The sequence below is a fragment of the Rhinatrema bivittatum genome, chromosome 2 (assembly GCF_901001135.1).
Source record: "Rhinatrema bivittatum chromosome 2, aRhiBiv1.1, whole genome shotgun sequence".
Classification (NCBI taxonomy): domain Eukaryota; kingdom Metazoa; phylum Chordata; class Amphibia; order Gymnophiona; family Rhinatrematidae; genus Rhinatrema; species Rhinatrema bivittatum.
The window spans coordinates 36,997,677-37,023,889 of NC_042616.1; the positions used below are offsets into that span (position 1 = coordinate 36,997,677).

Sequence of the window (26,213 nt, forward strand, 5' to 3'; positions counted from 1 at the left end):
TGACGTCCCAAAACTGCGAATCGCCGAAAATGTTGATGCTCTAGCCAGATGGGAATATGCAGGTATGCCTCGGACAGATCCAAGGACGTCAGAAACTCATCCAACTGCATGGTCATTATCACTGAGCGCAAGATTTCCATGTGAAAATGAGTACCCGCAAAATATGGTTGAACCCGTGGAAATCCAGGATGGGGTGAAAAGAGCCCTCCTTATTGGGTACAACAAAATAAATGGAATATCGGCCTGTATTTTCTTGAGATATGGGCATTGGAACCACAGCCCTCAGACAGAGAAGCCTTGACAATGTACACTCCACTGCCAGCCTCTTCTGCGGGGAGTGGCAGGAAGACACCATGAACACGCTCTAAGGAGTACTGCGAAACTCCAGCACATAGCCATCTCTTATCACCTCCAGGATCCATTGGTGTGACATAATTTTGACCCTCCTCTGATAAAAGACTTTTTTGGGAGACTCTGGGGGGTTCCACTTCCCGAGCCTATGCCCCATCTGGGCTCTCTGGGACGAAAGGACTAAACTACCGAAAGGTCAAGTCCTCTGAAAGGCTGCTCCTGTATAGGGGTGAAAATGCTTGGATCCTCTGGCACGACCTCTCATGCTAAAGGTGCGCAGCGTCTGCTTCTTATTCTCCAGTAACCGAGGACTCCCCCCACTTATTGGCCATTTTCTCCAACTCGCTCCCAAACAAAAGCAAGCTTTTAAAAGGCAACTTCATAAAGTTAGACTTGGAGGTCACAATGGCTGACCAATTTCTCAGCCATAACTGACGCTCGGCTGCTATTACCAAAGCCACCCCTCTGGCTGAGGTATGGACCAAATCGCAGCCTTCAGCTCCCAAAAAAGCAGCTACTGGCTCCATCATTGCCCTAGAATTCACACCAGATTCATCGACCTCTTGAAAGAGAAGTAAACAGGAGCGAGCCACCAGGGAACAACAAGAAGGTATCTACAAAGTCTTCGCCACTGCTTCAAATGCTTGCTTAAGGGTGGCCTCAATCCTCCTTTCATGCGCATCCTTCAAGGTCGCTCCTCCCTCTACGAGGATAGTCATCTGCTTGGTGACAGCACCCACATGCTTATCCACTTTTGGAAAACGTATCTGCTCTCTTGCAGCTGGATCCAGGGGGTTCAGTCCTTCCAAGACTTGTCCCCCTTTGAAACTAGCTTCCGGGGTGCCCCACTCAAGATCAATCAATTCTTGAATATCCTCCATAACAGGGGAAAAACAAGAGACTTTATGCAGAGAAATCAAAATGGGATCTTTCTTTGGCTTCAGACACGGATTCAGCCCCAGGAACTCCCAGCATCTTTAATGTCTGGAAAATCAGAGCAGGTAACTCATCTCTATGAAAGAACCACAATATAGTCCTATAACAGTTCCAATCCCAGAAGAATTTCCCCATCCTCCAGGGAGTAAGGATCTGACTCCCTATTGGGAAGACTAGCCGCCGATCTAGGTGTACTTTGACACTTAACCGCAGCACCAGGCGTATGGGAGGACATCATCTGCGACTCTGACCTGGCAAGACTGGTCAGGGCCTAGGACTGCGCCTGAAGAAAGGACTACAATCCTTGAAAAAACTCCACCGAAGGAAAGGCAGAAGGCGCCTGTGCTGTGCCCACTGAACTACCTTCCCCCACTGATGAACCATTTAGGGGAGTGCCAAAGTCAGGTGCCCTTCTGAAATGTCTTTACCCAGGCCCACATCAGGCTGGGAAAAATCGGGCTTAGTAAAATCAGATGAAAGCAGTTCTCCTTGAGCTTCCAAGCAGCGCTGGCACAAGTTAGAGGAAACAGCAGGCTGAGATGCCCGAATATGACAGGCAGCACAGAGAGTAAGGCGCTTAGGTTTCTTAGCTATAGGAGCTATCAGTCTGTCAAGTATGCTTTAACAGGCGACTGAAAGGTGGGCGTCCAGCTGTATTTGCGCTGCTTCCAAAATTTAAGGAAACAACCCTGTGCCTCGATGAGCGCCCTCAATGCCACTCAGATTGTGCATATAGGTAAGCACGCACCTCAAACAGATGCCGTTACCAACTGGACGCCCAAGCAGGCACCTAACTGTCTAAAAACTGGTGCACAACTGGATGCACTTGCACGAACAGATGGTCCTGAAGAGGGCAGCCTAATGTGCAGGAAAACACATGAAAATGCGCCACTGCCTACTACATAGTGCACAGTGATAAGCCTAAGAGTGGTACCTAACCCAAAAAGACTACTCAATCTGCCAGGCTGCCCACGTTCTCTAAACTCTCTCGGAAGCAGGAATGAATGTCAGATCGGCGTGCTGAGCACAGAGACCAAGGAAGGAGGAATCCCTACAACAAACCCTCCTTCTCTGTTCTCTTTTTTTTTTTTTTTTGCTTTACCTGAGCTCAGCCTGCCCTGGCTGAGTACAGAATCAGTCTCCGGCTGTGTAAGGAGAGGGCATATACCGTTACCGCCACGCTCGGCTTCCTGCACCTACTTGCCTTTCAGCTGTCTTTTACAGCTAAGTCCACACCAGCTGAAAACCAGCTACTGGACCCAAGGCACTCATCTGAGGGAGGAATCCAATATATATCACCTCAGGAATTCTCAACTGAGGAAGGGACCATATGGTATCACCACATGAAAGGAAAGTAAATTAATTTTCTTTCTTCTTTTCTCCTTCTGAAAACTTTAAGCAATCCCCAGTAGGGAGATGCACATCCACCATCTGCTGGAGACAGAGATTACTGGCAGGCTGATGTCAATGCAGGGGTATATATACTATGATGTCAGTTTTGTTCCGTTTCTATCTGCTGGTAGAGGTGCATAATCCACTTGTTCTTGATTCACTTGTCTAAATGCTAAGAAATCCAGCGTTTCCCAATCCTCTCTTGGAGGCACATCTAGCCAGTAGAGGTTATAGGATTGCCACAATGCAAATGATTGAGACAGACATACTTTTGGGTCTCCAAAGTATGCAAATCTCTCTCATGCATATTCATTATGGTTATCCTGAAAACCCAACTAGTTTGATGTGTCTCCAAGAAAGGGTAGGGAAACACTGGTATATTGTGTCTGTATTTGTTGCAGCTTCAAGACCATAAACAAGATATTGGCAGGTGGATTAAGTTTCCTTATATATCAAATCTCTGCTCTTAATAAAATGTTTTTTTTACAGTCTCCCATGAAGGCAATCTCTTCAAATGGGTCCATTTTTGTGCATACTATGACAGGAATGAACCTCACTAGTAAACCAGGATATGATCTTAGTCTCTCAAATTTAGTGCTCCTCTCTGATGTATCAGAAGTGTCCCCTACTGAATAACCTTTTTCCTGCATTCCTTTAATAGAGAGGGTCTCTCTCCTTTATGGGTCCTCTGGTGTAACAGAAGATTCCCCTTTTCAATAAAGCTTTTCCCACATTCAGTGCAAGAAAACGGTCTCTCTCCAGTATGAATTCTCAGGTGTCTGGTAAGAGTTCCCTTATGATTAAAGCTTTTCCCACACTCATTACATAGAAAAGGTCTCTCTCTAAAGTGGATTCTCATGTGCTCTACAAGACTTCCCTTCTGACTGAAGCTTTCCCCACATTCTCTGCATGTTAAGGGCCTCTCTCCAGAGTGCATTTTCAGGTGCTCTACAAGATTTCCCTTCTGAATAAAGCTTTTACCGCAATGACTGCACAGAAAGAGCCTCTCTCCAGAGTGTATTTTCAGGTGCTCTACAAGATTTCCCTTCTGAATAAAGCTTTTACCACACTGATTGCACAGAAAGGGTCTCTCTCCTGTGTGAATTTTCAGGTGTTTGGAAAGAGTTCTTTTTTGACTAAAGCGTTTCCCACATTCAGTGCATGCAAAGGGCCTCTCTCCAGTGTGGATTATCAGGTGCTCTACAAGATGTCCCTTCTGCTTAAAACTTTTCCCACATTCGCTGCACGGAAAGGGTCTTTCCCCAGTATGAATTTGCAGATGCTGTATAAGATCTTCATTCTGACGGAATCCTTTCCTACATTTCCTGCATGGAAATGGCCTCTCCCTGGTATGAACTCTCAGGTGTTTGGTGAGATTTCCCTTCTGACAGAAACTTTTCCCGCATTCCTTGCATGGAAAGGGTCTTTCCCCAGTATGAATTCTCTCATGTACCTGAAGATCTCTTCTCTTGATAAAGCGTTTTTCACAGTCAGCGCATGGAAAGGGCCTCTCTCCTTTATGTGCTCTCTGGTGATTCCGAAGATTCCCCTTCTGAATAAAGCTTTTCCCACATTCGTTGCATGGAAAGGGTCTTTCCCCAGTGTGAACTTGTTGGTGCTTTACAAGTGTCCCCTTAGAACGAAAGCTTTTCCCACATTCACTGCATGGAAAGGGTCTCTCTCCAGAGTGGATTCTCAGGTGCTCTACAAGACTTCCCCTCTGCGTAAAGCTTTTCTCACATTCACTGCATGGAAAGGGTCTTTCCCCAGTATGAATTTTTAGATGCCGTATAAGATCTCCCTTTCGACTGAAACATTTCCCACACTCAGTGCAAGGAAATAGTCTGTCTCCTGTGTGGGTTTTCTGATGAAAAAGTAGGCTTTGCTTCTGAATGAAGTTATCCCCAAATTCAGTACCTGGGAAGGGCCTGTCCTCTGCATGGGCATTCTTATGTATTATGAGGTCAGATTTGTGAAGGAAGCTTTTTTCATGTTCAGTACAAGAAAATGATCTGTCATGGTTAGTGTGCATTTTCTGGTTCACTGGGAAAGACTCCCTTTGATTAGATTTCTTGCCACAATTTGAACATATATATGGACTCTCTCTTTTAATACAACTGTCCTGTGATTTTAGATTTCTCTGATCCTTGTAGCAGTTTCCACATTCATTACATATATATCGCTTTGGCAGCATTTGGTTTCTCTGCTGCTCCACAGTATGGGAGATATCACCAGTACTTTGCTCAAAGAGAGTCATGTTCTCAGTGGAGTCTCCTGCTGGGCTCCTCAGCTTCTCCTCTGATTTGCATTGAGTCTGGCAGTTCTCCCCCCAGTCACAGCCTGGGCAGGTGCCCCCTCCAGCTCTCTCTGGTAGAGTATTAGTCACTTCCAGATGTTCAATGGGCTCCTCAAGATGTAGCTCCTCGTTTCTTCTCTTGATCTCATCTATTTCTGGATAAGAAAATAAAAAACAGACATTACTTGATCTGGAGAAGAGTTTTCCCAGCATGGACTGATCTTAGAGCCACAATTCTCAAGGGACATAAACCAGGTCTGGTATTCAATGAATATTTATCAGTGGTATTTGCATACACATGGTCTAAGAACAAGGCTAATTTGCATATATTGCTTATCTTGGAACACCAAAGCCATTTGAGGCTCTTGAAGAACCCTGGTTTTAAATATAAAATCATTCATTGAAGAAAACAATAAGGCAGTCAAAACCTTTTTCCCTTTTCTTACAGTATACACCCCACCCAAACCTCAAAATGAAATGTCAATACGAACATCTATAATCCAAAAAGTCCATCCCGTCCCAACCCATCACAAAAACAGAGCGAGACAAACATCTCCATTTAAAGAGCCTATAAATCATTAAAGAATATTACTCTAAGCCTTGGGGGGCAAACCTTGTAGATAGCAAGAAAACTGCTTTTGAAATCTAAAGAATTGCTTGGAGTCCATTTATTCCATCAGCAGGAAAGTGAAACGCGTTTTTCTCCAAGACCAAAATGAGAGAGATTCTTTGTCCTTCCAGACCAAAAGCATAATCTTCTTCCCCAATAGGCAAGCTTTTCTGATAAAGAGGCATGAATGTTATCCCACCACTTGGAACAAATCCAAGACGTCAACAAGGACCCCCCCCCCCCTCCCCTTAGGATGAAAACCACTTTTTGCCCAGTTATTTGTATGAGAAGACACTGCAACTTGTCCCCAGATTTTACTATAACTGGGTAAGACTAAAATAAGTTACCTAGTCTACTCAATTGCTCACAACACTTGGGGCAAAGGTCTGTATTGGAAAAGTAGGCCCAAAGTGTCAAGGTGGGTGAGATATAAGTGCGTCCCAGAAATCTGTATTGCGTCTCTTTGGTTGTAGCTTGGCGAACAAAAGTTGGGAATATTTTAAGAAGTGGTTAACAATTTAGATTCTGAAACTTCACTACCCAAAGAACCCTGGACTTAAAGGAACATGAGGGCTATATCCTTTCTGCAGCATTTTCTGCAATGTTTCAGTGCCATGTTAAAGAACACTCGCCCATTCATTAAATTACTGATCCAATGTCCCAGCATGGTTTAAGGGGCACTTTTACCTCTGAATCTGTAGCACAGAACCAGCACAGTGACAGAGGATATGCTATTCTCTAAACACTAGGAGGCCGATATTTAAAAGCCGTTTAGGCGCCATAACTGAAAAGTTATCAGTCTAAATGGCTTAGCTGCAATATTAAACAAGTTATCCGGCTACAATTTAGCTGGATAAGTCGGGTGCATTGCTGAAGCAGGCGTTGATGTTACAGGGAGGAGCGGAGTTAGCCGGATAAATTAACTGGCTAACTCCAGTAGGGCTGTGCTAAAGTTAGCCATGTCACTGAATATCCCAGCTAAGTTAGCCAGATAAGTGTATCTGGCTAACTTAGGATGCTGTTCAGCAGTTGTACATTGACGCCTATATGAATATCCTAGCATGAAGTTAAGGGGAATCTTCACCCTAAAAAGTGTTGCACCTGTTTCACAGTTTGGTATGAAGAAGCATTTTCCCCTCTTTTTAAATACTGAACACCCTCACCTCAGGAGGTCAGGTTGCTAAGGCCAGAGGAAAGCTGGAACCTATGGCATGGGCCTGCTCTCTGCCATCAGCCTGCATATAAGTGGAGAGGCTGGGGAAAGGGGATGAAATGGAAGGGAGACGAGAAGGACAAGCAAAGAAAGTTAAAAAGTATATGTACCGAAAAAGAAAGAAAACAATAAAAGAATTGTGTTAGATGCATAATTTTAATGGGAAAAATTGTTTTCCCAATTTTGGGCTAGATTCATACATTTTATTGGAAAAGATTCTTTCACTTTCTACCTTTTACATAAATATATCTATCCTGAAAAATTGGTTTGAAATTTGAAAGAAACACAAAAGGTCTGTATAAGGACATTAGCTTTCTTCTCCCCCCTTCATTTTCCTTTTACCGAGCCGTAATGACGCATGCAGGTAGCCCAAGGCCTAGCTGACTCTGAACTGTTTAAATCCTCTGTGACTGCGCCCTTTCTTCACTGACCTGTTGAGGCGAGGGGAACTCTCAATAGCTTGTCACTTCTTATCTCTGGGACAAATATCATAAGGTACCATAAATTTGGGGCCCTTTTCTAAATTTTGCGGGTATGAAGTTGTATTCGTCCTTCACAACTCCCAACATAGGAAAATTGGTACTTACCTGCTAATTTTCGTTCCTTTAATACCACAGATCAGTCCAGACAAATGGGTTTTATTCATCCCTATCAGCAAATGGAGGTAGAGAACAAACCTTTGGGCACTAACACATATAGAAGAGTGCCACCTGTAGTCCCTCAGTATTAATCGATACCCAAGCCAAGATAACTAAACTTTTTCAAAAGGCGAATGAGGTTCCCCAATGGAAACCCCTGACCAACTGGAACAACCAATGAAAAATCAGTAATTGAAAAAACAAAACAAAACACAACTTAGCCAACAAATGTCAATTCTGCTTTGCAAACAAAATACAGCAGTCTTTCGGCACAGATCCTCAGGGTGGGCCTCTGGACTTATCTGTGATGTTACAGGAATGAAAATCAGCAGGTAAGTACTATTGTGTTTGTGGCATGAGTGGACTCTTGGTCGAGGTGGCAATGACTCCTCCCATGGGGAGGGACCCCGTGAGGAACCACCACGATAGGTTAGACACAGTAGTAAGCGGACAGGGAGGAAAGGAAACTTTATTATACTGCTATAAGCTGTTGATGAAGTCCCAGTAGAGCAGTGCTGTAGTCCTGTGGAATCACAGAGGAAGCGCCGTCAATCTTTGTAGTAGATAGAATGAAGATTCTCGCCCACTTGTAACGAAGGCCCGGTAGTGTTCCGCGGTGCGGGATAACCGTGGACCTGGAGGGTTGGAATCTGAGAGAGCTCGGAGCGAGACGATACTCACAGGATAGCATGAAGATCTTCCTTTGGTAGTAGGGTGACGGGAGAGGCCCGTGGTCCGAGCAGAATACCCAAGCAGGATAGGCCCTCGAGGAGCGAATACCTAGAGCATCCAAAGGGTATCTGAAAGGAAGCAGACAAGACTCCCAAGGAGCGGGTGTCTTGAAGGTTAGGCAAAGCAACCCTGGAGGCAGGATGGAAGTAAAGGGCCTCCGAGGAGCGGATACCCAGAGCTTCAATAGTCAGCGTAAACCCCGGAGGGTAGAGTGAGGTAGAATCCAAGTGAACAGCTCAGAAGTGGTCAGAGTAGCAAAACCGAAGTCCTTGCTAACTCGTAGGAATAGAGCGGAGTGAAGGCTTAAATACCCGGAGGTACTGGCATCATGCAGTGGGGCCGCCCCCAAGGTTCTCGCCATGACGTCTACAAGAATGTGGGTGGTGTGCGTGCACCCTAGGAGACCTCAGGAATAATCATGGCGACCAGAACGCCCCATGCCGGTTCGGGGACGCCAAAGAGCTCAGCATTCAGCAGCAGAGGCAGCCATCTTTCCGAGGGAAGTGGAGAGTGGAAGAAGAGAGGTTAGGCAGAGCGGTCACAGCTGTCTGCGACAGACGGCCGTAACAAGTACCAATTTTCCTTTCCTGAACATACCCAGTTCAGTCCAGATAAATGTGATGTACCAAAGCTCTCCTATACTGAGCGGGAACCTGAAAGACCCGCTCGAAGAACACTCTCCCCAAAAGAAACCTCCTCTGGAGCCCGCACATCCAAACGGTAATGCTTGGTGAAAATGTGTAATGAGGACCACACCGTGGCTCTACAGATCTCCTTGGGAGACACTAGCTGACACTAAGCCCAAGATGTCGCCCGAGTCCTAGTTGAATGCGCCCTCAGCCCCACCGGAGCAGCTCTCCCTTTGGCGACATAAGCTGCAGAGATAGTTTCTTTTAACCAGTGAGACAAAGAGGACTTAGATGCTTTCTCTACCTTCTTTGCACCCCCGAATAAGACGAATAAATGATCAGAGCGACGGAAAGTATTAGTGACTTTCAAATAATCGCAACACCACTCGTCTCACATCCAACAAATGGAGCTCTCGACCTATTGAGGGATCCCGAGCCCAATCCGGAAACCCAGGTAATTGCACTGTTTGGTTCACATGAAAGGCCGATACCACTTTGGGGAGAAAGGAAGGCACCGTCCGCAAAGACATCTTGTCAGACAAAATGGATCACGGCAAGACAGCGCCTGTAATTCCGAAATCCGCCTAGTTGAACAGATAGCCACCAAAAAGACCGTTTCAGGGTAAGCGTCTTCAACGACGTGCGACCCAAAGGCTTGAAAGTTTCCTCGCAAAGGGCCTTCAACACTAGATTAAGGTTCCACTCCAGACAAACGCTACGCAAAGGTGGACGGAGATGCTTGACCTCCCCATAGAAAACGCACCACATCCGGATGAGAAGCCAAAACCTTCCCCTGTACTTTCCCTCTGAGACAACCCAAGGCTGAAACCTGGACTAGAAGAGAACACTGGGCCAATCCCACCTGCAAAATGGAAAAAAATATGGGAAACAGAAACCTGAAGAGGGTGCAATCCCTGTTGTCCACACCAGGTCTCAAACACCCTCCAGACTCTGGAATAAGCCAAAGAGATAGAAGGACGCCGTGCTTGAAGAAGAGTAGCAATCACTGAATCAGAATATCCTTTCACACGCAATCACCTCCTCTCAAAGGCCAGGCCACGAGACAGAAGTGATCCTCCCGATCCGAAAATATGGGACCCCGATGCAGTAGGTTCGGCAAGTGTGACAGACCAAGAACGACGAGGCCACTCCGGCGCCACCACAACAACTGATCCCGGATGACCTTCTAACCATCTGAGAACCCTTGCTATAAAGGGAAAACATACAGAAGACGACCGGTCGACCACGGGCATACCAGGGCATCTAGTCCTACCACTCCTGACTCCCTCCGATGGCTGAAGAACCTCTGTGTCTTGGCATTGAGGCTCGTTGCCATAAGATTGAACTGAGGAGTTCCCCACTGATCGCAAAGGAGATTCCAGGCTCCTGGAGAGAGTTCTCACTCCCCCGGATCCAGCTGTTGCCGGCTGAGGTAATCCCCCTGGACATTGTCGACTCCAGATACGTGCGAGGTGGCAATCCCCTTGAGATGGAGTTCTGCCCACTCGAACAACAGCTGAGCTTCCTGTGCTACTGCGGGACTCTTGGTTCCCCCCTGGTGGTTGATATAAGCCACCGTGGTCGAGTTGTCTGAGAAAACTCACACCATCTGATCGTGGCCCAAGGGTAAAAACTCCATCAGAGCCCTGCGAACCGCTCTTGTCTCCAGCCGATTGATGGACCTCGCTTGCTCTGTCGTTGACCAGAGCCCCTGTGCTGATTTGCCCAGACAAACCGTTCCCTAACCCCGAAGACTGGCATCTGTGGTGACCACCACCCAATCTGGGACTTTGAGAGGCATCCCCTTTTCCAGATTGTTCCGCATCATCCACCAGTCCAGACTGGACCTGGCCGATTCCGTCAGCAAGAGAGTTAGAAAGTATTGTTTCAACTGAGGATTCCACCGGGACAGCAACGCTCTCTGTAGAGGCCTCAGATGAGCAAACACCCAAGGCACCAGTTCCAATGTGGACACCATCGAGCCCAGGACCTGTAAGTAATTCCAGACCTTTGGCAGCATTAGATGAAGTAGGCGAGCTATCTGCTCCTGAATCTTGTTCATCCTGTCATTTGTGAGAAACACACTGCCCCGCTGGGTGTCGAAATGGCCCCCAAGTCTCGAGGGAACAAGAGGGACTCTTCTGCACATTGACGATCCAGCCCAGGAACTCCAGGAGCAACTTCACTTGGTTTACTGACCGTACGCACTCTTCCAGGGATTTCGCCCGGATCAGCCAGTCGTCTAAGTAAGGGTGCACCAACAATCCCTCCTGTCGCAGGGTCACAGCCACCACCATCATCACCTTCATGAAGGTGCGCGGAGCAGTGGCCAGACCGAAGGGAAGCGCTTGAAATTGGTAGTGCTGTCCTAGCACCATGAATCTGAGGAACGTCTGATGTTCCTGACGGATGGGGATATGAAGATAAGCTTCGGTGAGATCCAGGGATGCCATAAATTCTCCTTTCCGCACAGCCGCGATTACTGTCCTCAACGTCTCCATCCAAAAACGTGGCACCTTCAAACTCTGGTTGACTTTTTTCAGATCCAGGGTAGGACGGAAAGTGCCCTCCTTTTTTGGCACCACGAAATAGATGGAATACCTTCCTCGTCCTTGCTCGGTCACCGGTACTGGGACAACAGCCTCCAGGCTTAACAAGAACTGAAGCGTCTCCAGGACAGCTGCCCGCCTGCTTCGGGAAAGACAACGCAACACCAGAAAGGCCAGTCTGAGATGATGAGAAAATTCTAAGGTGTAACCTTCTCTCACCATGCTCAAAACCCACTGGTCGGATGTTATTCTGGTCCACTCCTCGTAGGTAATTGGGGACAGGCCAGCCTGTCCCCAATTACCAGAGACGAAGAGTGGACCTGCCGGATCTCACTGGAGGACTTATTGCCACCCGCCCCCTGGGTGGATCTGCCTCTCGATGTCCTGCCAGTCCCTCGAAAGGACTGCTGTCTATGCGAAGCCTGTCTCAGAGCTGATGTTCCTGAGGATTTTGCCGGACGAAAATGCCAGAGATCCCGAAACAGAGGACGAGCAGAGAAAGACTTCCAAACTGCCTTTCGATCTTCTGGAGGTCTATTTCTTTTCGTCTCGCCAAGAGATTTCATCAGATGATCCAGATCCTCAAAAACAATAGTTTTCCCTGAAAAGGCAAATTACAGAGCTGAGATTTGGACGAAAGATCAGCCGACCAATTCCATAGCCACAAATGACGCCTGGCCACCACCGACACCATACCGCGGGACGTGGTTCTCACCAGGTCATACAAGGCATCAGCTCCATATGCCACACCTGCCTCCAGAGGAGCTGCCTGGGTCGGGGACAGGGTCCCAGAGGCTGCCTGCTCCTGCGGCTTCTGGATCCAACACAAACAGGCTCGCTGCATGACACTTGCACAGACTGCCGCTTGCAGGCCTAAACCCAAGACCTCAAAGGCTCTCTTGAGATGCACCTCCAGCTTCCAATCCTGAACGTCCTTCAGCGCTGAAGCTCCAGCCACCGGGATGGTAGTCTTCTTGGTAACTGCCGAAACCGCCGCATGCACCTTCGGAACTTTAAGAACATCTAAATGCTCCTGCATCAGTGGATAGAGCTTGGACATGGCTCAAATCCCACTCCCAGTCAATCAGCTTCTGAATCTTTTTCGGAATCGGGAAAGCACTAGGAGGTCTCCTGAGACCATCTAGCACCAGATTAACTCCCTCAGCATCCGAATCCTCCAAAGTGAGCTTAACCCCCAATTCTTTAACACCTGGGGGATAAGCGGATGAAGCTCCTCTCTCCGAAAGAACCGGGCCACTTGCGGATCATCGCCTTCCACCTCTGGGGCTTCCGCTCCCAGATCCGGTCTAGAGCCTGCCGGGTCCAAAGGTTGGTCCCCTGTCTGGTCCTCATTTTGATCACCTTCCGAAGAAATGACTTCTGCCTCCTGAGATTCATCCGAATCTTCCGAGGTCAACTCCAAATGCGCCGGGCGTCCGTCGCGGGGCAGGATCTGTGGTCTCATGGGTTCCTTAGATGGCACCTTCTTCCTCTTCGCCGAGTCCACCGGGCCTACCTGCACCCCGGACTTACTATCCTGCCTAGCCAGGAAGGCCTCATGTAGTAGCAGCACAAGTTTGGGCGAAACCCCCCCCCCCTGGGGGTCCCAAAGAGCGCTTGGGGCTACTGGGGCCCAAACCATCCCGGTCTTCCGGTCATGGCTGTACCATGGGAGAAAGAATAGGTGGTGAAGACCCCCCGGCCCCCCTGGGCAGGAGCCCCTATCTGATTCCACCTCCGCGGCCATAGCCAGTGACCCCAGCGGCACTGGCACGGTCCTTGAATGCTGTCGGGGCTTCAAATTCCTGATGCCCCCTCCTGCACACTCTGTACAAAGGAGGAGATCATTAAGGAGGGCCGTCCACCCCCCCCCCCCCCCAACAGGCTCAGCAAACCTGCTTGAGATGCTCATCTGCCATCAACCTCTTTTTTTTTTTTTTTTTTTTATCACAAATTCAATGCCGCGCGGCAACTCGGCCGGGCCTGTGAGGAGGAGGGGTGCACCACGCAGCCGCGATAGAAAACGGCAGTGGGCGCTCTGACTGCAGGAAGTTTCCGCCGGCGCGCTCAGAAAGCCGCTCATGCGGCAGAAAAGCGCACGAAAGAAAAACGGCCCGGCAGACAAAAAAACCCAAAACGGGAGATACCTGTCCCCAACCGGAGTCTCCCTCCGTCTGAGTACCACCAGGCCCGCTCCTGACGACCGCTGAGTGCCCTGCCTGACCGGCAGCTCAGCTTAAGAGTCGAGCCGCTGCTGCTAAGAAGAAATCCCTTTCTTTTTTTTTTTTTTGCAAGTTAAAACCTTAAAGGCCCACACCGCATAAAAAAGAGTGAACAAGAACAAGGGTACTTCCCTGAAAGTTCCCGGGCTGGCGGAGGAGCTTCAGATTCCCCTGAGGGAGCCAGACCCGGGGTTCCCAGGGTTGCAGGCTGAACTGGCCAGGGGTATCCAACCCCCACCGTTCGCCCGGCTCAATCCGAGGGATGGCCCTTGTACAGGAACCTGCCACCTCGGGGAGCAAAAATTTTCCTCCACAATCTAGTCAGTCAGGACTGCAGGGTTAGCACCTCTACCATCTGCTGGAGACAGAGAAATACTGAGGGACTGCAGGTGGCCCTCTCATATACGTGGCAGCACCTCAAAGTTTTGTTCTCTAACTCCATCTGCTGGTAGGGATGAATAAAACCCGCTTGTCCAGACTGATCTGGGTATGTTCAGGAACAGAGCTGTGTGCTAAGCTTTTCCATGTTAAAAGCTTTATCTGAGCCTACTATTTTGGGTTGCCTGTCCATATCTCCTCTAAATTTTTTTTTGCTAATGATCTTTAACTTACTGGATGGTTCTTTTTTTTTTATTGCGGACAACTATGCACTCACTTATTCATCTTTTTATTAATGTACTCACTGTTTTAAGCTTCTGATCTATGCAGCTTTGTCAATTTGACTTTAAATCTTCATTGCCGTACTATTTTGTACATATTTAAAAAAAAAAAAAAAAATGAGGTATCACCTACAACTTTGTTTGCTGACCCTCATGTCCAGGCAGCCAAGTGGACTAACATGGAAAGCACAATTCTTTACCGAAGGCTGAATGGTTGGGAGACAGCTATGTTGAGGCCACAGCATTGCTCAGCTGCCACTACAGATTATCCTCAAATACCCAAAAGCTTGCAGAGAAGGATCCAGCAATCTAATGCACCAGCAGAATATTAAAGAAAGGAACCTAGATCTTAAAAGGTCACCCTGGAAGAATCTGTGGGCAGATTCCATGTGAAACACGATCACATGACTGTTAACGTGTTAGCTGTGTAAGTGGGATGAAGGAAGGGTGTGAAGATCTACGTATTATTCAGTTAATTTGTATTAGACAAAAATAACGGGATCCCTTGGCACAACCAAGTTTTATGAGTTGCCATTCTGGGTATGTAAATGCCCAATAATGTGTTCAGAATTGAGGATCTTAAACACTGAAGTATAGAGGAACGATATAGATGGAAATAGCATGTGTTATATTCTATAATTTGATAATGATGTTACTTCACTGTTCTTTGTCAAGAGTATTTTCTTGGTATGTAAATTTATAAAAAAAAGTCTAATAAAAAAAAAAAAATCGTATTGTGAAACAGATCACCACATGGAAATCATGTAGAGTCATGGCTACGGGTATCTAGAAAGGGACATTCTGTGTGACTGGTGCCTGTTCACAGAAACCCTGTGTCTGATTAAAATGATCTCCAGAGAAGCTTGTGAAGGGGTCTCTGCAGTTCCCAGCTGCTCCTTCCACTCTTCCTCTCAGCAGTTTTACCCCGGTCCCTCTTATTCCTGCACTCACCTGAGCAGCTGCTTCTCCCAGTTCCTCTTTCCTCTGATCCCGGCTCATCCCTGATGTACGGCTCTTCCCCTCGTTCAATGTGGGAGATAATATCAGGGGTGACGGTCGGAGAGCCTGTTCCTGGGGTAAGAACACCACATTAAGTTTTTCACAATCATTCAGTGCTTCACATGCATTAATTTGCTTCCATGAACTAACTGATAAAATGCTCCATGTGTTCTATAACTCAGTATACAATGTACGTTCTACCGACCACATCCCATATATGTTTAAACTCACTCTTGGACAAAGACTTCACATATAATCCCACCCATTACAGAGGCTTTCACCTTGACAGATCCAAAGGAGAGACACAGTAATCTCATAAGAACATAAGAAAATGCCATACTGGGTCAGACCAAGGGTCTCCAATGCTATCTTGAAGTATTGGCAAAAGAAGGTGTTTAGCTTCATTTGGCAAAGAAGAGCCCCCTAGAGAGTCAATAGGACAGGTTCTCTACCAAAGCAAGGCTGATGTGGGGGTGTCTCGGGGTGCCTAACCTCTTATGGTACTATGTGTCAGCACAGGTGAAGCATCAAATAGTGGAGGTGAAAGACATTGCACAATCTATGCTATTCGGGTTGCCCTTAGCTGCTCTTCCTTGGCAAGATATAAAGATGCAGAGACCCTGTCCACAAATGTTAATGACTACAAGACGTACACTCAATTTATGGAGAAAGCGGAAACAAGTCTTTCCACTTCCTGACTCAGTTGTTCCCTAACAGTGCTTTCCCACTGGGTTTGCCACAACGAGCATTTCTCAATTGGAAAACACAGGGTATCGTTCGCCTGGAACATCTATGGGGGGGAACAGGGTATCATATCATACACAACCTTAAACCAAGATTACCAATTGATGTCCTCAGATTTCCTCTCATATTGCCAAATCATATCCAAGAAGCTCTTTGCCAGGGAAGAACCTTGTTTGAAGGTTATTGCTCGAACCCTCTACAGTTTAAAGGGTCTGATCTCTAAAATTTAAATAATTACTAAATTTGAGTCTTACTGCTAGACAGGCCCATATACGAGCTTGGGACAGGAGATCTGTCTAGAGAATACTTTCCTACCAAATGGTCTGGTATATATGAGCAGATATCTAAATTTTCACATTCCTCCCTATTGGTTGAAAACTGTTATAAACAATCGTATCATTGGTATTTAACACCGGACCGACTACAGAAATTTATACCTTCCTTGGGATGGGAAATATTGACAAGGTTGTGATACTGTGGGCACGTATATTCATATCTGGTGGGAGGGAAATTGTACAAACAAACACTTTGTGGCATCAGGTTGAAGATACGATTACACAAATACTCAAGGACACAATTCATTTTTTTTTTTTTTTTTTTGATTAACATTTTTATTGAAATGTATAGCGACATACAACTGAAACATAGACAGATAAATTTTCAAATAACAACAAGGTTCATGTACAAACCATTATTCCGTCATTCTATTAATATCAATGATAACACCGCCATACAAAATCTGGTGTTCCCAACCCGCCCCCCTCCCCCATGCTGAAGGTAAGTAAGTAAGTAAGAGTGAGAGACTCCCTGATCAATCATCTGAGAAGCTATACATCCAATCCTTCGGCCCGCCGCCGGCTTTGCCAGGCATGATAAGGTAGCCAGATCATCTGAGTAGATCTCTCCAGAATGGGTCGGCGTGGAGTCTGATGAGCATGTACAAGGCTTAGGGTGTGCAGCCTAGGGTATATTTTTTCAATAGCTAAGGGGCCAGTAGTCTTCCAATCTAGGGCTACTATACATTTTGCGGCTGCTAGTATATAGGTGATGAGTTTCCCCTGGGTGTAGGAGCAATCCGGGGGCAAATTCAGCAGGACATGTTCAGGGCCAATGGCTATCTCCATCCCCAGGATGTCACATATTAGAGCCATTACTGAGGCCCAGAAACTTTTCAAGACTGGGCATGTCCACCACATATGATAAAAAGTACCTAGTTCTCCACACCCCTTCCAACACTTCGGGTCATATGTGCCTTTGTACTTATGTATCTTTACAGGCGTACAGTACCAGCGAAAAAGAATCTTGTAGCGGTTTTCAGCTAATTGTGATTGTGGAGTCCCCTTTTTGGTGTACATGAAGACCTGATCCCAAGTCTCATCCGCCAACGGGCGGGCGAGATCGCGTTCCCAGGCCCCCATGAAAGCAGGTTTGCCCTTAGGATCCCCATTAAGATAGTTGTACAGTTGTGACATGGCTCTCCGTAAGGTATCTGCTTGCTCGCTCCAAACCTCAATCTGAGTTTTCCCTTTAGCTAAATCCCTCCCCACCTGTTCAGCGTGGAAAAAATGCCGTAACTGCAAGTACGGATACACATGCATAGGAGGTAAATCATAGGTGGATTGCAAGGAACGGAACGTAACCATGCCTTCCAGTCCCCAGAGCTGCCCACAGCAGTTAATCCCTTTTGCAGCCCAGAGTCGGAAATCTTTAGATGAGCCTCCCAGGGGGAACTGTCGAATATGATATAAATGTGTACTATAAAAGTATCGTCTGTCCCCAATCAATTGAGGTTTCCATTTCTCCCATATTGACAGCGTATGCTGTGTTGTTGGCGGTAAAGGCCGGTTGGGCCAACGTGTATGTTTGGGCTGCCAAATAAGGGATCCCAAGGGGAGTGCTCCCACTTGTAATTGCTCTATCACCGCCCATTGTTTCTGTTCGCCCTTCCTATGCCAGTCAAAAAGAGCCCTAAGTTGGGCAGCAACATAATACCATTTCAGGTTAGGGACTCCGAGCCCTCCCCGCAGCTTGGGTCTATACAGAACATGCCTAGCAATCCGGGGTGGTCTTCTTTTCCAAATGTAGGAGAATATCCTCCTTTGCCAACTATTAATCAGGGCGTCTGGTACGTGGATGGGTAGGGCCTGAAATAGATAGCCTATCCGAGGAAGGACATTCATTTTAACCGATGCGATCCTACCGAACCAGGAAAGGTAAAGATCAGACCACCTATCCAGGTCTTGAAAGATTTTATGAATAAGTGGTGGGTAGTTCAACTGGTAAAGGTCTTTGGGATCCTTGCTAATATAGACCCCTAGATATTTTATTTTAGTGGGCGCCCACCGAAATTTGAATTGTGTCTGCAATGCTAATAAGGCAGTAGCCGGCAATGTAATATTCAAGATTTCAGATTTCTCAATATTGAGCTTAAAGCCCGATACACCCCCAAATGTGTGTAGGGCTGCCAATGTACCCTGTAGAGAAGTGGCTGGGTTAGTCAATGTAAACAAAATGTCATCCGCGAACATCGACATTTTGAAGGTCTGATCCCTAACCTTCACGCCAGTGATAGAAGTAGTATTGCGTACCGTTATGGCCAAAGGTTCAAGGAACAGAGCGAAAAGCAGGGGGGATAGTGGGCATCCCTGCCTCGTTCCTCTCTTAATGTCGAAGGCATCGGAGTACATACCATTGACCTTAACCCTGGCAGTAGGCTTAGTGTATAGTTGCCGAAGCCACGACAGGAATTTATCCCCGAAATTCATGGCCTGTAGGGTTTGAAACAAATAGGGCCACCTGACCATGTCGAAAGCTTTCTCAGCGTCCACCGACAACAAAACCATGGGTTGTGAACTATTTCTAGCCCATCCAATTAGATCAACAATTTTGCGGATGTTATCCGCGGCCATTCGGCCCGGGATAAACCCGGCTTGATCTGTGTGTACTAGTTTCCCCATAACGCAGTTCATGCGATTCGCCAGTATTTTGGCAAGTAATTTTAGGTCCGTATTCAGTAGGGAAATGGGCCGAAAGGACCCGCAACAAGTGTGGTCTCTCCCCGGTTTCCCTATGACAGTAATCCCCGCTTCATTGGATCCAGGTCGTAAAGACTCTCCATTCCTCAGGGAGTTAAATAATGTTTGCAGTGGGGCAATAAGCGTCTCAGAAAACGATTTATAAAATTGCGGGGTGAACCCATCGAGCCCCGGTGCCTTGTTCGCCTTGAGGTCACGTATTGCCCATTGGATCTCTAGGGCAGTAATTTCACTGTCCAATCTATCCTTTTCCTCCTGCGTCAAAGTCGGCAAGGTTATGTTAGCTAAGTAGCTCTGGATCAAATCGGGTTGTATTTGGGGTTGGTCATCATACAAGACCCCATAAAATTCTTGGAACCGGGCTCTAATGGCCGGCGGCGCCGTCAATAACTCTCCCGTGGCAGATTTAATTTGCAAAATTTGATTTTGGGTCTGTCGCCGCTTTAAGAATCTGGCCAGTAGTTTTCCTGGTCTATTGCCCCACTCAAACTTCTCTATGTTCAACATCCTCAACCTATCCGCCATCTCCTCTGAGGTAAGCACCCTCAATGCCTCCCTGGCCTGCTGTAATTGAGTATAGGTACTAGCCGAAAGCGTTTGTTTGTGTTCCTGCGCTAATGCGTCAATCTTCCCCAGTAATTGTTGCATGGTTGCCAATTTAGCTTTTTTCACATAAGTGCCTCTGGAGATAAATTTCCCTCTCAATACAGCTTTCAGGCAGTCCCATATTAAGGTAGGCGATCCTTCATTTACTATTAAGTAATCTCGAATCTCATTGGTAATAGTGCTGCAGAACTGGACATCTCTCAAGAGGGTATCATTTAGTTTCCATGATTTATAACCTGTTCTATCCGGGTAAGTGCGAATGTCTAATGTGATAGAGGCATGATCGGACCATACAATAGACTGTACGTCCGCTTTGGCAACTCGGGGCATGAGAGTCCTATCCACCAGGAAAAGATCAATTCGTGAGTAAGAAGTGTGAGGGGCAGAAAAAAATGTGTAATTGCGATCGCCGGGATGTTGCAGCCTCCAAACATCCACTAAGTTCCAGGTGTCTAAGAGAGTCTTTAAACTCCTTCTATGGGGTCGGGAACCCTCTGATGCACCTTTAGAGTTGTCTACTGTGGGGTCTAGAGTCATATTAAAGTCCCCAACCAGTATGATCAACCCCTCCCCCTCTTTGCGTAGGAGAGTATCTATTTGTGCATAAAATTCCTTCTGACCACTATTTGGAGCATACACATTTAAGATGGTATACAAGACCCCCTGGAGCTCAAAGCATACTAGAAGATAACGGCCACTCGGATCTCCCACCTGTTTACGGATGATATAGTCTTGTCCTTGACAGAATAAGGTACAAACCCCAGCATATTTAGCGGTCGGACGAGCCGCTGAAAAAAGCCTATGCGCAAACATGGGCCAGTTGAGCAGATGCTCGTAGCGAGTTTTTAGGTGTGTTTCCTGCAAGCATATTATCTGTGCCTTAGCTGTTTGTATATCACGCCGAAGCATATGTCGTTTACGCGGGGTATGTATCCCCTTCACATTGAGAGAAAATATGTGTAGTGCCATCATGACATTAGGTTGCCAGCTAGAAGTGCATAAATGCCTCTCCCAACATCCCCATCTCCCCGTGCAGCAGTCCCCCCTATATCAACATTCCTCTCTGTATACAGCATCCACATAGTGTCATACCTCAATAATGCACATATACAATACAAGGGATCTCTCCCCACTCGTACAGCATTCATCCCCACCCCCTCCCCCACCCTCCCCATCCTCCTCCCTCCCCTCCCCATCTTTAAGCGCCATGTCACCATGACACCACCACTCAGGTTAATGAGACTGGTGAAGTCCCCGTGACAGCGTTCCTCCTCTCCAGTCGGTGCCTCCATCATCTGTAGGAGAATCAAACAACGGCTCCAAAATTAAACACAACGAACTGTTTAAACGAGTAATAGCCAACATAATCCAAGGTGATTGAGTGCGCCGTCCGCGTAGGGTACCCATACTTGCAAGTAACGTTCATCCCCGCCATGACTTTGAAGCTAATCAGCATCTGCGGCCACATGTACTTCAAGTGCCCTCTCGGGCCTCTTGCGCAGTGTTTAATAGGGCACTGGCGTTCCTCCGCAAGCGTTTGCCGCCCGTGTCCACCCGTTGCCATCTCCTCACCTCCGGTTTCTCTCGCGGCTTCAATGGAGCCGGCAAGGTGACCTGATGGCCAGCATCTCTCATAATGGCCACCGCGTCCGCTACAGATTGCGCCTTAGAGGTGGTTCCCTGGATAGTGATAGCAATACCTTGGGGAAACAGCCAGCGGTAGCGTAGGTTCTCGCGGCGGAGCACTGAAGTAACTGGTTGATATTCTTGGCGCCGTTTGAGAGTTGCTGAAGAGATATCCGAGAAGACGGCTACCTGGTGTGAGTCCCACTCCCAGCTTTGCTTCTTCCTCGCCACAGTCAGGATTTTTTCCTTAATTGGAAAACGCAAAAAACAAGCCACTATGTCTCGTGGTTGATTCCCTGTGCGTGGGCCAAGGGTGCGATGGGCCCGTTCCACCTCGATATCCATTTGTGCTGCAGAGGGATCCTCCTGTGTGAGAAAAAATTTGCTCAAAGAGCGAACCACCTCTCCACAATCAGTATACTGTGCTGTCTCTGGGACGCCTCTGAAGCGCAGGTTACACCTGCGGGCCCGGTTCTCTAAATCTTCCAATTTTGCAGAAAGATCGGTTTGGGCCTGCCGGGAACTCTCCTCCTGCTCTTGGAGTTTATCCAGGCGCACTTCCTGGGCTTCCAAACGGCAGTCACACTCAGCGACCCGCCGTCCTATGTCCGCCATGTCGTCTCGCAGTTCCGCCATCTTGTCCAGCATCTCCCTTTTATTATTTTTCATATCGCGCCTTAAGTCCTGGAACCATTGCCGGAATTCATCCCGCGTGGGCATCTCTGAGTCCGGGGGTATTTGTTCGGCCCCAAGATCATCTCTCTCCTCGTGATCCGACGGCCGCGGCTCGGCGGCCGCGGTCTCCTCCGGCAGGGCCTCATCATCCCTGCCCTTCGCATACGAGAATTGCCGAAGATCCGTGCCTTTTCGTTTAGATGTCATAGCTTGAGCACTCAGAGACGTCCGGCAAGGCGGTATACCGGGTTTCAGGGGCGGATGGTAAGCGATTCTCCGCGATGGTAGCGTTAGGCAAGCTGGAGCTACAGAGTCAAGCTGCCATTCGGGCTCGTGACGTCACCGTCTCCCAAGGACACAATTCATTTAACGATGGAGCAGGCTTTATTAAATTTATTTGACTCAGAATCACCGGTACAATCCCATCCATTCATCATACAAGCCTGCACTGCAACATGGCTGGAAATAGCACATCAGTGGAAATCAGCCCTCTCTCAGGTTAAGAGGAGACTCGATACAGTGTGTACAATGAACAAATTGACAGCGGAAAAACATCAGTCCCTGCACAAATTTCATTTGACTTGGGATGCTTATCTTTGCTGGCGACCTAAGGATCACACCGCTTAAAGACGACTCAGAACTGAGCTATTGTTCCCAAAGTTCCTCATGAGAGGCTTCTAGAAAAAGTAAAAAAAATGTAATGGGATAGGAAGTGATGTCCTTTTGTGGATTGCAAACTGGCTAAAAGACAGGAAACAGAGAGTAGGATTAAATGGACAATTTTCTCAGTGGAAGGGAGTGGACAGTGGAGTGCCTCAGGGATCTGTATTGAGACCCTTACTTTTCAATATATTTATAAATGATCTGGAAAGAAATACAACGAGTGAGGTAATCAAATTTGCAGATGACACAAAATTGTTCAGAGTAGTTAAATCACAAGCAGATTGTGATAAGTGCAGGAAGACCTTGTGAGACTGGAAAATTGGGCATCAAAATGGCAGATGAAATTTAATGTGGATAAGTGCAAGGTGATGCATATAGGGAAAAATAACCCTTGCTATAGTTACACAATGTTAGGTTCCATATTAGGTGCTATAACCCAAGAAAGAGATCTAGGTGTCATAGTGGATAACACATTGAAATCATTGGTTCAGTGTGCTGCAGCAGTCAAAAAAGCAAACAGAATGTTGGGAATTATTAGAAAGGGAATGGTGAATAAAACGGAAAATGTCATAATGCCTCTGTATCGCTCCATGGTGAGACCGCACCTTGAATACTGTGTACAATTCTGGTCGCCGCATCTCAAAAAAGATATAGTTGCGATGGAGAAGGTACAGAGAAGGGTGACCAAAATGATAAAGGGAATGGAACAGCTCCCCTATGAGGAAAGGCTGAAGAGGTTAGGACTTTTCAGCTTGGAGAAGAGACGGCTGAGGGGGGATATTATAGAGGTGTTTAAAATCATGAGAGGTCTAGAAAGGGTAGATGTGAATCGGTTATTTACTCTTTCAGATAATGAGAAGGACTAGGGAGCATTCCATGAAGTTAGCATGTGGCACATTTAAAACTAATCGGAGAAAGTTCTTTTTAACTCAATGCACAATTAAACTCTGGAATTTGTTGCCAGAAGATGTGTGTTTAAAAAAGGATTGGATAAGTTCTTGGAGGAGAAGTCCATTACCTGCTATTAATCAAGTTGACTTAGAAAATAGCCACTGCTATTACTAGCAACGGTAACATGGAATAGACTTCGTTTTTGGGTACTTGCCAGGTTCCTATGGCCTGGATTGGCCACTGTTGGAAACAGGATGCTGGGCTTGATGGACCCTTGGTCTGACCCAGTATGGCATGTTCTTAAGTGTTAATATGCCATGGATCAATAATACAGCGTATCCCTAGCACCTCCTTTTTGACAAGAGCGGCGGCTGTCAGCGGGTTTGACAGCCAACGCTCAATTTTTCCAGCATTGGCTCTCAAACCCGCTGACAGCCACGGATTCGGAAAATGGACACCGGCAAAATTAAGCGTCCGTCTTCCGACCCACGGGCCGCCGGCCGATTTAAATTTTTTTTTTTATCTTTTGGGGCCTCCGACTTAAAATTGCTATGATGTTAAATCGGAGGGCTTACACAAAAGCAGTTTTTTCTGCTTTTCTGTACACTTCCCCGGTGCTGGACGAAATTAACGCCTACCTGTGGGTAGGCGCTAATTTCTGAAAGTAAAATGTGCGGCTTAGCTGCACATTTTACTTTCTGTATTGTGCGGGACTAACTAATAGGACCATCAACATGCATTTGCATATTGCGGGCGCTATTAGTTTCGGGGGGGGGGGGGGGTGGACGCGTGTTTTCGACGAAGCTAATACCCCTTACTGTATAAGGGGTAAAGCTAGCGCGTCAAAAACGCGCATCCAAACCTGGGCTAACAGTGCACTCCACTGTATCGGCCTGTATGTTATTCACCAAGAAAAACAACATTCAGTATGCGTACATTAACTAAGCATGTTCTGACTGCTGTATGCAGATCCAGATTTTTTTTTTTGAAATGAAATGTTTTATTAAGACAACAGAACAGTAACATCAGGTCTCCAGCAGTTTGCCATCCCTGCTCTAATACATCCTCTTCCTCCCCTTTCCTTTACTCTCTAGTCTCACAGTCCCTTCATTTTCTCAGTGAACAAAAGACTTGTTTACAGTGAATTGCAACATCTAAGTCTCTCATTCATTTTATAATCAATTATTATTTTTTCCTTCTCCCAAAGATTTTTTCTTTAAAAATTGTCTCCTTACCCAGAGAGCTGAAAGTCTCATAATTGTCCTTCATCACATTTCTGTAAAGATCTTCTGCCATTCTTTTAAATCCTCCCACTCCTCCTGGGAGAAATAGACAGCGATGTCCTCAAAGGTTACAGGGACCTGAAACACAAATCAGAAACACACACTCAGCACCTCCTGCATCACATCCATCCACAGATCTCCCAGTGCTGGGGCTCAGCAGAGCAATGAGAAAGTTTTCTGGGGGTAAACAATTCAAAATCAGATCAGAGTAGGATTATATCACACAGAACCTGAGGATACAAAACCTCACTATATGTGACACCTGATCTCTCGCTTTATACTCAGGAGGGTCTCAAAGTGCCCTTTCTGCAATTCAGGGCGGCTCGTGTTTCTATTAAAGTCAGGGCTGACTCCGCAGTGACCCAGGTTAGAAAGCTGCAGCAGGGTTTGTGCAAAGAGGGCAGGAAGTTGGGGGGCAATCTCCTACCTGAGCAGAAGCTCCTGCAGGCATTTTCGTCTCTGCTTTTGCTGCTTTCAGGGGTAGAAATGAATTAGGGGCTCTTTCTCGGACTGAGGAAGAGCTGAGTGTTTGCCTCTTGCTGTTCAGTTAAGAGGCAGAAGTTGGGCTGAAGTTGAGATCTGAGGCTGGAGATTTCTGGCTTCCAGCAATTAAATCTGGAAATGAAAGAAAAGACTTTAGTTCCGCGGCCGCCTCCAGCACGCAGCAGCTCCTCTTGCTGTTGGACGTACACTGACGACATCACATGTGGAGCTTTACACTATGGGCACCGACTGATGACATCACAGAGGTGGGTGTAGTCATCGAGGGATGGCTTCCTTTGACTTTTTAGATGTGCTGCTAAAATAATGCACAGGAAAGCTAATGTTCAGAACTATTTTCCTGGGAAAAACAGTGCAGAAAAGGGCTTTTTGAAAACTGCTTCCCGTATATTCTTGTAAAAGTATGCACGTAAGGCCTCTAGGCACGGACTCTTACTGGCAGTAGGGAGGAGGCATGTTTGGGTTTGAAAATTTAAGACTGCACAAAGTTCCAAACTTTGCACCCCCAGGATTTTTCCTTTGAAAATTGCCATAGGAAAATTACCCATACAAAACAGCTGGCGTAAATGCATGCATGAACTTTTCCTTTCAGTACTGGAGTCAAACCCATGGGTCACAAGTACCGGCCTGCTGTGCAGTAACGTGGGGAGCTCGAAAATTACCCCCAACGTGCTTAAAATAAAAGGGAAAATTGCAAACTAGTGATGAAAACAGTAAAATAACATGACAGGGTACAGAAAGAACAAGGACACGTCTCAGGTTCTGGTTGTGGTCCATATTGTTCCTGGTCAAGTTTCATTTCTGGCCTGGTGGCAGCCCCATCCCACGTATTTTAAGGTAAAAGCTGTCGTTTCTCCTCTTTCCCCGGGGATTATACAGAGTTCTTCCTGCTCCTTTTGTGGGAAGTCTTTGATTTTCTCTTGCCAGTTTCTGGAAATGTGCATCTCCCCTAACAGAGGGGTG

The 26,213-nt window shown here is 46.8% G+C and overlaps 1 protein-coding gene across 2 annotated transcripts; it reads right to left on the minus strand.

Moving 5' to 3' along the window:
- Positions 1-295: 295 nt before the first annotated feature.
- LOC115083824 (gastrula zinc finger protein XlCGF57.1-like) lies at positions 296-25,452 on the minus strand. 2 transcript variants are annotated; one of them, XM_029587849.1, is made up of 4 exons: positions 25,177-25,452; positions 24,702-24,827; positions 15,179-15,298; positions 296-5,130 (listed from the first exon to the last, which is right to left on the minus strand). In XM_029587849.1, the coding sequence occupies exons 2-4, from the start codon at positions 24,760-24,762 to the stop codon at positions 3,305-3,307; spliced, it is 2,007 nt and encodes a 668-aa protein (XP_029443709.1). In that variant the 5' UTR covers positions 24,763-24,827; positions 25,177-25,452; the 3' UTR covers positions 296-3,304. The 2 variants fall into 2 exon arrangements, with proteins under 2 accessions (XP_029443709.1, XP_029443710.1); XM_029587850.1 differs by lacking the exons at positions 15,179-15,298; positions 24,702-24,827; positions 25,177-25,452 and adding an exon at positions 6,749-6,963.
- Positions 25,453-26,213: the final 761 nt, after the last annotated feature.

What these genes read in the sequence shown, in the direction of transcription:
- LOC115083824 (XM_029587849.1), bottom strand. Translation starts at nt 24,762, where the DNA reads ATGGCAGAAGATCTTTACAGAAATGTGATGAAGGACAATTATGAGACT. An exon ending in TGAGACTTTCAGCTCTCTGG is followed by an intron (nt 15,299 to 24,701) that starts GTAAGGAGACAA and finishes TTCTTACCCCAG; the next exon opens with GAACAGGCTCTCCGACCGTC. An exon ending in TGGGAGAAGCAGCTGCTCAG is followed by an intron (nt 5,131 to 15,178) that starts GTGAGTGCAGGA and finishes TTTCTTATCCAG; the next exon opens with AAATAGATGAGATCAAGAGA.